Source organism: Megalops cyprinoides, chromosome 2 (assembly GCF_013368585.1).
Source record: "Megalops cyprinoides isolate fMegCyp1 chromosome 2, fMegCyp1.pri, whole genome shotgun sequence".
Taxonomy (NCBI): Eukaryota; Metazoa; Chordata; class Actinopteri; order Elopiformes; family Megalopidae; genus Megalops; species Megalops cyprinoides.
This window is the reverse complement of record NC_050584.1, coordinates 42,969,044-42,986,292: the sequence shown is the minus strand read 5'-3', so window position 1 is coordinate 42,986,292 and position 17,249 is coordinate 42,969,044. Positions and strand designations below refer to the sequence as shown.

The following is a 17,249-nucleotide window of genomic DNA, read 5'->3' as shown; positions in this document are numbered from 1 at the left end:
CTGTTGACAGACAGAATTTGAGAGATAATTTAAATGAAGAGAGACCGATCTATGTGTGAAAGAAGCCAAGGACCCCAATTGTACGTTCTGAATTGTGGCATCTATTTAAAGTTTAGAATTTCATTCAGCATAGTTTGAACACAAGGGTAATGGGCACACATATGAGAGATTAGGAATCACTGTGCAAAGAGCTTCATGCACTTCTATTAAGAGAACAAAATTGCATGCGTAATTAGCCTCTCATTCTCCTTAACACAATTTCCCAAACAATGACAAAATAATCCAGAGGACATTGGATATTAATCTCATTTATTTTATGAAGAACGTGTACATTTTGCGTTCATGCGCAATCATGTTACAACTATGTACCAATGTGCTCAGTGTTGTAAGAGATTGCAATCTGCAGTAATATGTACCTTTTATTCAGTAGAATCCTACGCCACTTCAGATATTTTAGAATATGGAAAAAGCCTTTTATCACACCTGTTCTATAAGCAGGGGACAAGTCTGATTTGTAAATGACTGCTTTGGTATGACATATTTTTCATTTGGGGAACTGTTCATTTTGGCACACACTGTGTGGTCATGGCAGTACATAGGAAATCCATGATTGCACATAATCAAGAGAGGTTTGACCTAAGCGTTAAACAGTCTTACCTTAATGTTTTCAGTTCCTGTGAGAAAAACAAATTGTAATCCAAAACAAAAAAATACTACAAGTCCCACAAACCATCTGCTTAACACTGACAAGGAAGACATTTCACTACACAAAGCATGAACACAAAACCAAAGTGGGTCTACGTTTTTGTGTTTGATTGTCGCAAATGGGATGGAGAAATGAATAGGCAAAAACACAGTGACAACAGGCCATGGTGACATGCAGCAGGACAGAAATGGAAATGACAAAAAAACCTAGCAGTCAAGAGAAGTTAAGACGTGGTGTCAACACGTCTCTAGAGCACACCACACACAGAGATAATAGGACACATCTATTGTGCATGCAGACCGCATCCACTGACACTAACTCTGGGGGGATTTGCTTAACCATTCTGTAATACATGGCTGGTGCAATCTTCCGGGCACCCAGGATGCTCCGTGAGAGTTTCTTTATTTCTGTGAGCACAAGATGTCTGCAGACAATCACGTTTGGGGAAAAGGAACATTTCTGGGGAGTTCCCTGTTCCCTCCACAGGCCATAGTTTGTCTTTTATGTCCCATTTGATTTCAAGTCAATGTCTCACCATATTTTGTAAGATGCATATAAAATAAGGGGATAATATAAAAAGACTGTTTCAAAATTACAATTTGGATTTGGCTTGTTAATATATATGAAGTACCTACCAGCAGTACTGGGTACTCTGAACCATGTCCTATATGCCTGAAATCCACCCCCCTCCAGCTGATAGCAAGGCTGGCCTGCATCATCTGTTTGAGGCTGGGTGGGCTCTAGGCTTACATGACATGGTTTAGAATGTTCAATGTGTATTTAAGTGTAATGACTGTGTAACCTCACACATATCACAAAACAGCCCACATTAGCCCTCCTTTAGCCTAAATGTATTTCCAATCAAGAGTGAAGCTAAAATCAACACAGATTTTTTAACTGTTTCATTCAATACATTACATCATAGTTATTTAATATAAATGATACTAAACTGCTTTAGTCATTTTTATTCCTTTCTTGGCAGATCGACAACTACCTGAACGTTCTGTCCTTCCTGACCAACATTAAAGCCACAAGTCAGAAATGGTAAAGCAAGAACCATACCCTCAAAACCATGCTGAACACCACTGGGAAAGGAGACAAGAAACAATGGGGCCAATGGTACAGAACAGGAAAGGAAAAAATGGGTCTACTTTTTAATGATACTGGAATGCACACCAATTACATGCTCTGTAAACTCAGGACTGAGAGCTGAGTAGTGATACTGCTGCTACCAATGTAAACAATTCGCAAGGCCGTCGGCTTTGATCTCCAAAACCACACAGAAAGTGTTGTCCTCCCCGTCCTTCATCGGAGTGTCATTTCTCTCCATAACCTTGGTGTACTTTAAGTCAAGTCTTTTGCAGGTACAGCTCGCATCAGAACCGTCAGGGGGATGGCTGCTGAGAGGACTAGGTCCAGAAAAGAGGGGAGTTTCTGCTTTGTAATATTGATTAGGATTTGCAATCAGCTTTGGTGCCTCTGAAGACAGGCACCCCATTACTTTTGGATTCAAGGATGATAATTAAATCACTATTTGGCACAACAAAGACGCAGCGCTTGTCCCTGTGCTCTGCCAGCTGCAACATTATCGTTTCAGCAGCAACCATGAGAAGAGCCCTGCTGTTTACTGGACCTACAGAGTACTGCAACATCTGAATTCCAGCACACAAATAGAGCGAGACGAATTTATGAGCAAGTCTGGGCAATCGAGGGACAGAGGGTGGAGATGCACCCCTGAGCTGGCTGAAGACATTAAACAGCACTAACTTTTGATAACAGGAGAGAACAGGGGCAGTGGATGTCAAGCTCAGAAGAATCTAACCAGGTTCCTCAGACATAAACCAGCGTAAGGACGCTAACTGTTTGGTTTGGAGATACAGCCCATGGGAACACCCGAGTTGTTTAACACTGTCCTTTAATCACCCACTAACTGCTGAAAAAAATGCTTCAGGGATTCACAGAATCCCCATCTTGCACTATTAAGCAAATAGCTTTTTATCTTCCATTAAATAAATCATCAAATTGTGCTTGCTTTGACAGCCAATTAAACATAGCCTGGAGCAGACTACGTGGTGACATGCTACATCCTTCCATTGCATAATACATATTTTACATATATTTAACATATTTAGTCCTGGTTAAATTCCCAGGCAGGCTCTATCAAAGTCATATTATAATTCCCCATGTTAATTGTCTGAATAATTCCCTCCACAAGTAACTGCATCATCAGATGATGACTTGACAACCACACACTGAGGGAATCAGTCTAAAAGCAGACCTGGGACTCAGAACATTTTGGAGCATCTATTCTACTGAACAGACGATGCCACTCCTGAGGTCACGAGGAAACATACTGTACGAAATGAGGTATGACTAAAATACATGACCTCAACAAATGTCAATACCTTCCCCACTAGTCCTTCCAGGCTAATGTTTGGTCTTGGTTGGTCCAATTTTTTTGCTGTGTTCAAACTATTGAGAACAATGGGTTATTTATTAACAATGATGTCTGTTGCATGAAAGTGGCCAGAATGAGGCGCAGCAAAGAGGTACAGAAGCTGGTGGTGCATTCTGCTGTAGATCTCTCAGTAAAAGTCATGATTACTGTAAGCAGAAAGCAAAAAAGGGTGGACTGGACAGAGTATCACTGAACTCAACTTACAGAGCTGAAGTCTGCAAAACCCAAGGAAGAGTCTTTAGAGGCTTTACTTGAGGAGGAAGGAGCAAAAGGATCTTTGCCGCTAAACGGGTCTCCGAACCCCTTTTTACTTTGAAATGGATCGCTGGCGTCAGAGCCAAAGGGCTGGAAAGGATCGCTCGACTTGGCCATTTCCGCCGACCCAGGCAGGTTAACTGGAGTACTTTTACCTAAAGAGTTCAGAGAAAAGAAAGATTATTTCCTTCTAAAGAAATAAAAAACATGCTCCCAGGTAACAGCACAATGGAAAAATAAGGGGGAAAAATGAGTCTTAAATTAGAGGTTGAGATTTGCTGTCACCTACATGTCAGCCCACAGTCTCCTCGAGCACAGCACTGGTAACCGTGAGTTCTCAAAAACTAGGGTGATAAAAAATTTATATTTAAAATATATATCCAGAAGCTTAACACACAAGTCACCAGACCTTAATTAGTCTTCGAATCTGGGCTGAAATTATACTGGCTTTCTGTAAAGAAAATACTGATGCTTGTCTCTTTGACCCACATATAAACCTGTTTAATTCCATTCATGAAATACATCCTAAAAGGCAACTCTATGTTCTTTTCGTCCCTTGCCCCAACATGGCATAACTGGTTGTTTTCACTGTTTGTGATATTCTCTCTGTGTATTTTTAAGCCTCACTTTGTCAGCTTGTTTTTTCTTATTTCCCCCAGTTGTGGCCTCAAGAGAGATAGTGTCATGAAAGACTTGCTCTGCCTCAAAACCACAGCAGCTCAAGCTTCACTCGTGGTGCACCAAAACCAGATAGAGAAGTTCGATTTCAAGGGAAAAAACATTAACTAACTGAAGCTGCCTGCACGCCCTGCCCCAATCACAATAATCAAATCTTTCTTTTGAAAGGCCAAAGATTTACCTTCAATGAACCATGCTGAAAACACCCCCGAAATATCAAAATCAGAAATAGCCTATATTAGGCTATACTATGGCTTATAGGCAAGACTGAAGTGGCCAAGAATCAAACATTTCCAATTACTGTGCATGGTCACATCATGTCACCACATTGCCAGAGGACATCACAAACTAATTTTGGCCTTCACAAAGATCACATCACTCAGCTTTAACAAGTTAGTTTCAAAAAGTATGGTTAAACCTTGGTTTGCATTGAGGTTTATTTTCAGCAAGTATGGTTTAGAATTTTCTTTCCACAGAACTAGCTATGAATTCAGGTCAAAAGTTTATCTGCAAAATCTTTTCCACAGTGGAGTGTTTTCAGCACATGTGGAGACTGCAGAGGGCCAATAAGCTTCCTGTGCATGGCACAAAGACGACTCAGTGCCTTCATACAGCCAACTGAATTAGACATCAGAGGGAAGCTTTCAAAATATTTCAAAACAAACTGGACTTATCAAATGTATATCAAATGTGTATTAAAAGAAAAGACAGAACAGCCTGGCATATGTAGGCAATCGTGGGAACGTTACATGGGTAGTTCATATTCGATAAGGTGTTAACCACACTGTTAACAGAGCTGTTATTTATACACATCCAGACCAGATTAGCATTTCACAGCACTGCAAGGCAGTCAAGCAATCTGTTTCTCTCTTTCGGGTAAATGGAGCTGTACACCACAACGATGAGCTCCACCCTAGCCCAAAATACCAACACAAAGCACATCCTCCATCTCGCATGCACAAGCATATGCAAAACATGACAAACTGCAAAGAGGATCTGCCACATAGGTCTGCCAGTTTAAATGACCTCTGTCGTAAGAAGAAAACAAATCAACTGCTTGAACATGAATCTGCCAAACTTTTTTAACACATAATAACCCGCATCAGTCAGCCATTTTACTGGCTGAATAATCTCCTCTATGATCTACGATTAAGTGGCACACAATGCCACTGCTCTAACTGCTGTGTATCATGTGATTCAAAAGCACTCTTCACTTGATCTTGCAGTTTACAATGGACAGTCTTGATAGGAAACTGCACACAGCAGGGAAAATCAGACAGACCGGTAACTGCCTGCATCAAGGAGAACAAGTTGAATCGATTAGTCTTCTCAAGATCGAGTATTATTAATTACACCTGTGCTCCGATGACGTGTATGCTTCATGCTGGTTGACGCCATGCACTTCCACTACACAATGCATCACACAAGGCATGTACAAAATAGATTTCCTGTAAGGTGAGCAAAACTGCATTTTTTTTCCAAATATCTGCGCCGCTTTAAAATCCCCAGCACCACTATCTTTACTTCTTCATTGAGCAACCGACAAAAGTGGCGTACGTGAGTGCCCTGCCTTCCTGTTTTTTTCAGCTCAAACTGCTCTGGTATTAGGGTTAAGAGTTCAAGCGCACCACAATGTGAATGTGGCATCAGGCAAACCCGGTGTTTAAAAAGCTGGTCAGGGCGCACTGGGTGAAGTGAGCTAGGTCAGAGGTGCAGAGAAAGCCACACTGCACACCAGAGCAAACAGTGCACACAGAGGAAGTGGGGTAGGGTGGAGGAGAGGCAGTCACATCCCTGTATTAGAGAACCGCAGAGCATCTCTCTGCTCCTACTGCCCCAAGTCAACACCCACACGGCTTCCTGCCCTCAGTCCTCAGCACTGCCCATCTTCGGTAAACCGTTGCCTTTGTTTTCTCTGTAACGTGCTGCTTTCTGCTCTGACTCACCGCCGAGCCTTCCCATACCTTTTGGCTAGCATGTGCCTTTAGTCTCCTAAGCCTGAGCGTGGGATGCGATTTCTCGCTGGAAAGAGGAACTTGGGTGGCGAAACAAAACTCTCACTCTCGGAAAAAAGGCTTCCCTTGGACCGTGATCTCATTTCACCCGCATCAGCCTGCTACACATGCTACAGCCTGCTACACTCTTATGTCCTTTTAAGACCCAAAAATGCCACTTTGTTGCAAAACCATAATTTCTTAAGGTGGCAGCCTTCCGGTCTGCTGCACTTGAGGGAGAATAATATGAGCTCATGAAAAAAATCCCATTCTCAAGTCAACCAGTAAGCTAAAAGCTCAGCACGTGCATAATGTGGTGTTGGTATGGCAGGGATACTTGGACTCATCTCGTATAAAGGTCCTTTTCCACAGAGAGTGCTTCAGGACAATGGCAATTTAGTTGAAAAGACCCTTCGTTTTCATACATAATTTCAAACAAATTATAGAAAGCAATAAAGAGTGCACTGAGCAAGCTAAACTCTTCACTTTGCACAATGACCCTGTTCACTTGATCTTGTAGACACAAAGTGAAATCACACTATTCTCTAGCAAAGATGATGTCTTATCTATACCCATGTGTCTTTCCTGTTTACAACTTTAAAAGAAACCTCACTGCAGCAAAAAAGGTGCTTTCACACCCATTTCATGGACAGTCGGGCAAAAAGTTTCAGCTCTATCAGCTGCAGTAGCGTTTTCTGAGCATCACTGGTATGTGATGTGCCTGTGCACCCCACACACAAACACTACAAGGAAGGTATTACTTCTCTGGCAGATCTCAGTTCATATCAGTGTTGACACAAGGGCTATGTTAAGACCACATTACACATCACTGAGCCATGCACTGAACCAACTTCTCAAACCTCATTCACAAAGGCTGTTGAAACACGCCATACTTACGCTGTTGTCCACTGCATCTGACATTCAATTCAATTCATCGTAAATTCAAAAATGAACAACCACATTCTCAATTGCTGTCACATGTCAAAGGCGGACCGGCAGAAGGGAAGACAGTCACATACACTTCGATAATCAAAAGCAGCGACACTGAAAATGATTATTTACTGACCTGTTTGGTTACAAACACAGGAAAGAGGTAATCAATAAGGCTTATGTGAACAACCATTTATGACTTAATGATGACTAAATGATGAGAATTTTGGCATCCAGAAAGTCTGTAAGAGGGGATTTTGGCAGAAAGTGCTACAGACTGAATGCACGGACTACTACTGAAGTAAAATGGGATTTCCCACAGGGGAGAATGAGGTCTGAGTAAACTGGGTGGCCTGTAGGTGACGCATGCAGAGATGGCCTTTTCCCCCCATCACGCCTTGCCACAGCTTACCGCTGGGAGCTTTGGGTCTGGGCGGCACGTTCTTCTTGGGCGGCAGCGCCGGTGTGTCCTGCTTTCTGCTGAAGGGATCCTCAGGGAAGCCCTGCTCACCAGAAGAAGCATCAACAGACCACATGAGAGGGACGACACTGCCACAGCGTCACTGACAGAAATGTCGCAAGCGGCATGCGAGCGCAAGCTCGGGGTGGGGCACCGCTCCGAGTCTAGACAGCATCACCACAACGCAGGAGATGAAAGCTGAGAAATCCTACATACTAAGAAGCAAAACTCCATATGACTAAGCAACAAGACAACCAGTGTGAGAAGTTTTTTAATCCCAACACCACTCAAATGGAGGAACACCAAACTGCATAGCAGGCCCTGTCTGTTTCACTGTGTAACCACATACACTGATAGGGGATTTGATAGATTTTTGTATATTATCCATTCATTCAGTTATGTGTGGTTAAACTTCTTTGCTTGAAGGTACGACAGCATTACCCCACCCACGATCTGAACCTGCAATCTCCTGATTGCAAGTCCAGTTCCTTAACTACTATGCTACACTGCTCTACCTTGAAGTGCTGCGTAATCCAGCTGCCACAACGCCTCTTTAAAAGCTCAGAGTGCTTGTGAAGTAAGTTTTCTTCAAGAGATATGCCTCTCACTGGGCTCACGAGGGAATCCTACCTTTGACATTTGGCTGAAATCTGCAAATCCACTGTTGCTGCCAAAAGAACCACTTCCAAAAGGATCCAGTGTTCCAAAGAGATCTGAAAGAGAGCCCAGCATGAAACATTTATGGGGACCAGCCTAACGCCTTGTTTAAACTACACGTCAACCCCATATACAGGTTTTAATGCATTCCAAATAATGGAGATACTATTTCAACTGAGCAGTGTGTGGCCTGACCATTTTGTTTTCCATGACTTAACCAAGGGCTGGAAAGCACATGGGCTTTGTTTTTGTGATGTGTTTGTCTGATTAGCCAATTAAAGGTGTGAAAGAAAGACATTAGAATGCCTGTGCTGGAGTACTACTTTTCTGGAATGTATTTATACACCTGACCTTGTGTGACAAGAGCAATGGCGAGAAAACCAACTAATGTAACATTGTCACATCAAGGAGTCTATTTATGTACCCATCTCTCCTGTGTTTTGCACTTGCTAACTAAGATGTTATTTAAGAAACAGAAAAGTTCAACCATTAAGGCTTGGCTCCAGCAGCTAACCCTCACAGCAAACCTAGTGTTCCAGCTAGAGTATGAGATTTCAGTGTTGCAAAGAGCAGTGTGTTTCTTACAGACTAAAGCAATTTCCTGGAAAAAATAGAAGTATCCCAGCTCAGTACCAGAGGATAAACACTTGGTTGAGAATAGCTCCATCTAGTAAAAGATTCCACTGTTCAAGATATATTTCAGGTACCATGTCCAGAGCCGGCCATCTTCTCCTGCATGTGGACACAATGCATCACTTGTTTTCGCCATGCCTATTTTTAGGCAACACGTACTTTCATACGTAGGAACTCACCTATATATAGAATTCATGAACCTTAGGAAAATATCTGGCGAAACAGAAAAAGTGTTGTGCCACTTTCTTAGAATATCATTATGACTTCTTTCCTAAAAATAAAATGAGAAATTTTCATAGATGCAAATACCCAAGCAGGCATCATAAAAGCCTTTTTTTACGCAGCCCTAAAATACATGAATGCATGTAGATCGTGCACCCTGTGAAATCCTGTGAAGTTAAGCAGCTTTGAGTCATAAAATTTTTTGCTGTGCATTTTTCATTCAAACTGATCTCTCCTGTGTTACCTACAGCATACTGGTACGATAAAAATATCAAATTTGCAAGATACTCATTTTTCAACTCGAACAATGGAACTGGGATTTTTTTTTATGCTCACGCTATGACATTTTAAGGTTTCTGTGAAAGGGCAGAAACCAGATATTACAAGCATGAGAACTACTCTCACAGCTCGCCGCGCTTCTCCGGTTCTCACACCACCTCCACATCAGCACAGCACTAGCACAGCAGCCCACAACACAGGCTAAATCACTCTGAGCACAATGTGTGAAAATGTTATCAGACCACATTACAACACAGATGGCGCTTCCAGAAGAGAGGCCCTGAGCCGGTCTCTGAAGGTGCACCCATCAGCCAATCTCCCTCTACAGGAGAGAGGGAGTGCTCCCACAGAGAGACAGGAAACCAGGCATGTGGTGAAAGGAAGACCAATCAATATCAGCACTGGGATCACGCCAATGGACAAGGCACCAAGCAGCCAGCAAAGCTCTAGCTGAGGGCAAGGCGGGCGTTTTCTAACCTGGGCCTTTTGGTTTTGGGCTGGTGGAAGTAAAGGGGTCACTGTCGCTAAAGTGGCTGGTCTGAAAGACAGACAAAGAGAGAAGAGAGATAGAGTCACAATTCCATCTCCCTAAAAAAAAAAAACACAAACTGATGCACAAATTAAAAATCCTAAAATGTCCGAGATGTTCATGAACCTTCCCGCTGTTACCTTGGCAGGGAGTGTAGCACTTTTACTGAAGGGGTCAGTGGAGGTGAATGGATCGGCTTTGGCCGTCTTTTTGAAGAAGTCCTCGGTGGATGAAGTCTTGAACGGGTCATTTTCTTTGAAAGGGTCCCCCCCAAAAGGATCTGAGAGGAGAGTGCAGTTTGGTGTGATGGATGCAGCAGAGGGGTGACCTCCTCCTTCACACTCCATTTCTACTCCAACTACTTTGAGCTGAGGGCTTCTATACACTTTCAGTCTGCTGTTGCAGACTTTTGATACCAACCACCATCACAATGCATTTCAGTGTGAATATGTTTCTCAGAAACTCACTGTATAACACGTGCTTAGTCAGTTTCTATATGCTTACCAATCATGCATGCAAACCCTCTTTTAATACCTGCTGTCTGTCACCACAGTCACTCCAGACATTTACAGTACTGCCAATGTTTGCTTTGGCCATAAGGCTGTGCATGTTCTCTCAAGGGACCACAAAGACTTGGCACCTTTTTATTTTCCTTTAGACTTCTAATCCCTCTCACTACATGGCCTGTTGCTTCTCAAACACCTGCATATCCTCACTCACCAAAGAGCTGAAGGTTTGAGCTTACATACCAGCAAACATAAAGTCAGACAAGAAAATGCAGTGAGAGCAGCACTACAAGAAACAGGAAAGAGCTCTAACCACTAAGGTACTGGTTTGCTGTAGTATAGTACAAGTACACTGTAAGTCATTGTTATCACCACCCTGGGACTCTGCAATGGTGCAGCAATCACAAAGAGACTAGCTTCATCAGAGATAACCCTGTCTAATAATGCTTGTTTTTTCACACTATCATAATAGATACAAATCTTATGCTACTGAGCTAACCTTGCCATCACTTTATTAAACTCATTAGTGTTGTTATTAGAGTAAACAATGATGAAAGAGACAATCTGCTATGCGTGTGAGTACCTGTGGCGGCAGGTGGCTGCTTTGCGAAGGGGTCGTTCTGGAAAGGGTCCCCTAAGGAGGTGAGGCCGAATGGAGGAGAGAGGAGGTGAAGACATCAGGCTTAGAACGGAAACCTTTGACTTTTGGTGACATTTCAGAGCTGTGTGAACTCTGCACTTATGGCTTTCATTTTTTCTCCCCCTTACACATAACAACAACTTCAAAGTTTACAAACACTGGACACGCACCTTGCGTATGTGCACACAGTAGGCACATGAATGTAGCTCTGACAAATTAGATAGTATGTGTTTATCTGCAGAAAAGTGAATAGTGCGGAACACCATACGAACCCTGTAGTGTGCATCAATGCCAAGGGTAAGTTAGCTAGCTGTAAGTAACTATGAAAGAAGAATGCTTACTAATAAATATGATAATTTGATAGCTAGTTAACACTTGCTAGTTGGTAAGTTCTCTCTTTCATAGTTCTTTCATTCTGTCCATTTACTATAAATATGCTGCAAATTCCCTGTCACTCTTCTTTTGTAGTTTAGCTATGAAGCTATAATAAAACTGTTAGAAAAAAAGCATTTACTGAGGTGTTTCGCAAAGTAGGACTAATGAGACTCATTACTATGGTAACATGTGCACTGACATGTGAGGGGTATGCTTATTGTCAGCCATATTAAAAACGTTTGACCTGAAGATTTTGACCTGTTTCATAGGTATATACAGCATAGTCCCCAGGCTCTACAGCTCAGATATCACTAGATGAAATCTGCCAGAGGGGAGAGGGACATGGAACATGGGGGCCAGGCTGCGCCTAGGATGGCCTTCACTGTGTTTCTACTAGCTAGCTTGTACCTTACCTGACCAACAACTGAACCTTCATGCAGCGCTTCTAATATTGTTCTCTCCTTATATGGCTATTTGCTTGTGTTGTACTCTGCCTCACTTGTAAGTCGCTTTGGGTAAAATGGAAAGGTAAATGCTTCTGTGCAGACAGTGAGAGGACCGGGCACCTTTGAAGGGGTCCGTTTTGAAGGGGTCCTCTGAGTGGAAGGGGTCCGTATGTAGGTCCTGAGGAGTGCTGTTAAACACTGATGTCTTTGTCTTGAAAGGGTCCTCCTAGAGAGAGTTTTAGCGGTCAGTCTTACCTGGGCCAAAAAAATCCCATCTTAATTACATTCAACAGCCTCCATTTACTCTTCAGGAAAGCACCTGACCTGCACGGTCATTCAGCTCTTCAGTCTGCCAATGAATCTGTACATTTACCAAATATGTTTTCCATTTGCAAAATACTCCTGATTTTTACTACCTGTCAACTCGAGTGAAGCGGAGGAATGTAAGTTCAACCAGACCAACAAATCTCCACAAGGAATGTCTCCATTTAGAAAAGACCTACTCTAACAGTCTGCGAGGCTAGCAGTTCCCGTAGCTTAAATTTCACTTTAATAATTCACAGGCAGTTTTCGTTCTCCCTCGATCTGCGATCCTTCAGCCGAGAGCCCCGTCACACTCAGCTGTTCCTAATGAACGGCCGCTCCATAGGAAACCCCGTCTCACGACCCGCGAGGTGTTGGATTTCCAAAGCTCCCCCCCCTCACGTGCCAAACGGCCGGCATGTCGCTTTCTAAGAAAACGCTCCATGTTGTGTTTTATTAAGGAACGCCTCGGTGCAGGTCGGGTCTGTCGCGTGACCCTATTTTGCCATGACATAAAATTCTGTGAAAAATTTCTGTAGCACAAAAAGACCCTGTGAGCTCATTCCTCGCTCCCTGCACAGGTACAGCAGCACATGGAATAATACAGCATACCCTGCTAAAACAACACAGCTAAAGCATTTAAACCCCGAAGAATTTAATTAGGGACAAACCATGTAGGGTGTAGCCACAGTCAAAGATGAAAATACTTCATGGGAAAAGATGCACACACTGCAGTTCCACAGTTCACACATCAGGTGCAGGAAATAAAACCTTCTATTTTTTGAAGTCGAGTTTTTTTTTTTTCCTACAGTTCTAATCTTATCAGCAACAGTAAAATCTTCATTTACTTGTTGCTTAATCTGCATTTCTTGAGAGCAATTTTGCTACTGAGGTGCACACCATAAACCCTTAAGTTTCACTGGTTTTCCTTCCATGCAATATCTTGACATAGGTCAGACTCAGCAATTAATTCAATGCTTCCCATAACCGCATAATAAAAAAAAAAACAGTAAAAACCTAGCAGATGTGATGTAAAACAACTAAGGTGTTTTGGCAATGTTTTTTGTCCTTTTTCACGGTTAGGAAAGCCTTCAGCTAAGAGTTGAAAAAGCGCTTTGGGGGATAGGACTGCACAATGAGCAGCAATCGAATGTACGCTTTGTGCATTTTTCTGATAACAGGAAGCTAATCGTGTAAGACTTCCTCATGCTAACACATATTTTCCATGCCAAAACTAAAACAACAACAAAAAAAAAAAAGTGTGGTATTTCACACCGCTACCACAGCAGCTTCGGAGCCCCTCACCATCGAGCCAAAGCCTCCATTCTCCTTCTCTGAGAAGCCCTCGCTCATGTCAGCCAGGTTGGTCATGCTGCCCCCGTGGGTGCCGTTCAGAGTGCTGTTGTACTGCTCGATGCTCTTGGTCATCTCCTGCTGACTGTCTTGGATCTGGGACAGCTTGCTGCGAGCCTGCAACCAGAAGACAGCAATGCCGTTCTGAGAGAGCACAAGCTTTAACATCATCGTGGTCTCAGCTCGGATCCTTCACATGGCAGCCGTTAACGAAGAAGCACAAACAAACCGTACAGTTGCAAAAGTCGAACCTTCAGTAAGACAACGCAAACAGAAACATCCCTAATCCATGAGACTAAAATGGCCATATTTGGAAATATATGTATTGGCACTGTGATGGCAGACAGCACCCTTCACCAGAGCAGTGGCTTTTTGAGGCTTGTGTTGCTGTAATGGTGAATTCAAATCCCTCTCCATCTACGACCACACTTTCATGAGTGTCCGTTAAAAACTGAAAATGGTGGGCTCTGCTCTCTAACGGTGGTGGTCCACAACAAAGTGCAAAATGCAGCTGTTCTGTGAGGTCAAGGAATTGACAAAAATGCCGTTTCAAAATCACTTCTGTAGAGTGCTCAATGCAGACTGACCCTACCTTGGCAGAAACTGTAGCTTCATCAAGCTCTTAATACATCAAAACCAGAAACAAGGATCAGGAACATCAGAGCAGATAGCTCACCACGTACAGCACCCACCTTCAACGGCACAGCTCTTGATCACTGTGCTGAATTTGATACAGATGATCTCCCTGACATTCTCACGCCTGTGTACTTTCATTGTTGGTTTAGCGGGAGCACACACATAGATGTCAACCTCAAACACATCCCACATCCACCTACGCCTACAACAAAGTGTGAAATATTACAATCATTGGAAAATTCAAGCCGAAAATACAGAATACTCCAGGGAAATTACACTTTCCAAGTAAAGCCCCGGTGACCCCCGTTTTCGTTATAATACGCGCTAAATAAAAAATCCTCTGTCCACACTGGTGACAAACCGCCCCGTTCATTAATGCTGAAAGCTTGGTTTTGTTCAGGGAGCATTTGTGATTGAGCCACGGGTCCTGTAAGCCATGGTTATTTATGTTGGCCTTCCAGCCGCCCCTCAGACCTCACTACAAGTGTTGGCTCAGTGTCCCCTTTCAACAGTGCGCCGCGCGATTCTCACAGAAGCGCTTTGTGACGTGGACGGGACCGAAAACGGCTGAAGCTATTCAGGTGGTGAGAAAAGCGGAGGTAGAGAAGCGTGAGCGTTCATACAGAAACTGACACACCCTGTCCTGTGTGTGTGTGTGAGAGAGAGAGAGAGAGAGAGAGCTGTACGCGGGGGATGACACGGCGACACCAGCGCACTCGTGCAGCGCGGTGTGGAGGGGATGCTGCGGTTTCCACAGAGGAGGCCGGCGCAGAATACCTACACCGATTATCACCGTCTCCACTCACATCGCAGCACAAGGAGCTGCGCAGATGTTTGCGCATTTGCATTTTGGAGTCATTTTTTGGCAGTATTTAAAAGGTTATTATGTCACTCAGGTTTGCAAACGGCTCAGTAAAATGCAAATGTGACACTACCTCAACTTCTCTTTTTTGTGTTTCATCTCCTTCGAGGGTAAGTTATACCAAAAGGTCCAAAACAACATTTCAATTTTTTGACACAAAGTGCCTTGACTTGCTTGTTGCTTTAACATACAGCTCCCTCTAGTGGATCATAAAAGAAAAATAATACAGCCCTCCAATAAGGCATCTACATAATATGCCTAATATTTCACATTTCTAAATCAGGTCAATTTCAGCTAATATGATACTACCATTTAAATGTACAGTCCAATCTTAATCCTATCAGCTGTTACACCGCAGGTGATAAAGCACACAATGTTGAAGCATGGATAACAGGCGTATTGAAACCTTGGTGGGTTGCAAGTGTGAAACTATATTGGCTTTTTAAACTGCCTCTCAATGCAAGCAACTGGTGGAGTTACAAAGATGTGATGTTTGTTTACAACAAAACCAAAAGGCAACACAACAACCGTTTCATGCCTTCCAATAAAGGTTAGAGAGGGGGTAAAAAACAACTTCAATTAAGGCAGCGGTGAAAAAAAAAAATCAGATGAGTTCAAACACTTCATGCCTCAAGCAAGGCTTAAATCTGATAGGACTGCAGCGACTTCAGTCTCTGATCCTTCACACCTGTAGTGTTTTCTTCCTCTTATCTTGATTGGGGCATCCTGTGCTGACAGAGGCAGCTGGCCAGGTGAGAGTTGTTACCGTAAACCACACAGCTCACACCTCTGCTACAGCGCCAGGTGTGGCTCTGCCTCGAACCACAACCGACCCCACCCCTTCCGTCAGCATCATTCTGAAACCGCTCTGCTTGTTGTCTTCTGCTTATTGTTCCAGGGATTGAAAGCCCCGTCGCACAAATAAGGCTGCAGACGTGAAAAACAAACTCCGGGTCTGCGTGCACGCCTGCCAATCTGCAGTCGTAACAGCGAAAGCACGTGAGGACCGTTTAACGTCCTTCTTCCTACCCCTATCATACAGAGAGAGACGGTGGTTCCTTTCTTGAGAGACACACCTATATGTTGCTATTTCAGCTGGGATAACTGTCTTCGTGTTTTAAATCATGCTGGAGAGGAGCTAACTGTCAGTTCCTTTCTTGTCACAAGCCAGCGTGGCCCAAATAAGGACATTCTCTTTTTTTGGTTCACCTTAGATTTCCTCCAGCCTGAAGTGAACTGATCTGCTACTCTGATGTTGACAGCTCAGTGCTGGTCAGCCGTTTCCTCAGTAATGTCCAGCTGCCGCATACCAGTGTCAAGCTCCCTTGAAGATTCAGTCATAGTGTGCCACTGCACAGCCAGCTCTCACCTGGTTGATCTCATCCTGGGTGGACTTGAGAGACTTGATGATGGTTTCCAGTTGGACCTTCCCAGCTTGGATGCTCTGCTCCAGCTGGGTCTCCTCCTGCTGCAGCCGGTTCAGGTCCGCCTTGGCCCGGCTCAGCTCCTCCTCCTGGCTCTGCAGGTCCGTTTCTTGAGACTGGATCTGGCTCTGCAGTGAGGAGATCTGCAAGCACAGAGAGAGAGATCCTTATTACAAAGTAGCAACACAGCTACATGTTCAGCAAAATGTACAGTATTTTCAGTGATGGCTGCATTAGTACGTTAGCCTTTAACTCCATGATGGTGCTTTATAAATGATTAGACACACTGCAGTGCAATCTGAAGTCACCATTCCCTTACCATTTGGGACTCCTCCTGACACTTCTGTCTGACATCATTCAGCATGTCCTCCAGCTTGGCCTTCTGCTGATCCATCTCCTCCAGCCGGTCCTGGGCATCCTGCTTTTGGGCCTCCAGCTCCTGCAGGCTGCAGGTCTCCCTGTCCAGGTCGTTCTGCATCTCCTGTCACAGGACCCCAGGGACAGCCACCCCTCCCCCCGGTCACTACAGCTACCTGCGAGCACTGACATCTATCACCCTGCCTTCAAATGGCAGAGGATTACTGAATGACTGAAATGACCACGGAACCTGAACAAAAATGGGAGTATGAGAAGTGCATGAAAACACTCTCCCAGGGGTAATGATTAGAAAGTTGCTCTTTTCTGTAGGTTGTATGCCTACAAAGTGGGGACATGTGCAGTATTATCAATGATCACATGTTTACATACTAATTACAAGTCATTCAGGGTTTGACACAAGCAGTATTTATGACAATGTAGTAGGGCTGGGCGATATGGCCGTCGCGATACATCGAATAGCTATTTTTAGCGCAGTAACAGCTATCTCCAATGTGTGGCGTTTGGTTTCTTCTCAGGTTTTTTCCC

General features: G+C 43.7%; 1 protein-coding gene across 4 annotated transcripts in view; it reads right to left on the bottom strand.

Moving 5' to 3' along the window:
• Positions 1–17,249, bottom strand: part of eps15l1a (epidermal growth factor receptor pathway substrate 15-like 1a) — a 36,028-nt gene that overhangs the window by 3,327 nt on the left and 15,452 nt on the right. Inside the window, exons 15-25 of one of the 4 annotated variants that reach the window (XM_036517386.1) lie at positions 16,666–16,827; positions 16,292–16,489; positions 13,377–13,541; positions 11,889–11,994; positions 10,891–10,941; positions 9,942–10,081; positions 9,750–9,810; positions 8,112–8,194; positions 7,434–7,524; positions 3,416–3,574; positions 658–674 (exon numbers count right to left, since the gene is read on the bottom strand). In XM_036517386.1, the coding sequence (XP_036373279.1) occupies positions 658–674; positions 3,416–3,574; positions 7,434–7,524; positions 8,112–8,194; positions 9,750–9,810; positions 9,942–10,081; positions 10,891–10,941; positions 11,889–11,994; positions 13,377–13,541; positions 16,292–16,489; positions 16,666–16,827 (1,233 nt within the window). Of the gene's footprint in view, positions 1–657; positions 675–3,368; positions 3,575–7,433; positions 7,525–8,111; positions 8,195–9,749; positions 9,811–9,941; positions 10,082–10,890; positions 10,942–11,888; positions 11,995–13,376; positions 13,542–16,291; positions 16,490–16,665; positions 16,828–17,249 lie in introns of all 4 variants that reach the window. The other 3 variants (XM_036517393.1, XM_036517378.1, XM_036517398.1) reach the window with 3 other exon arrangements.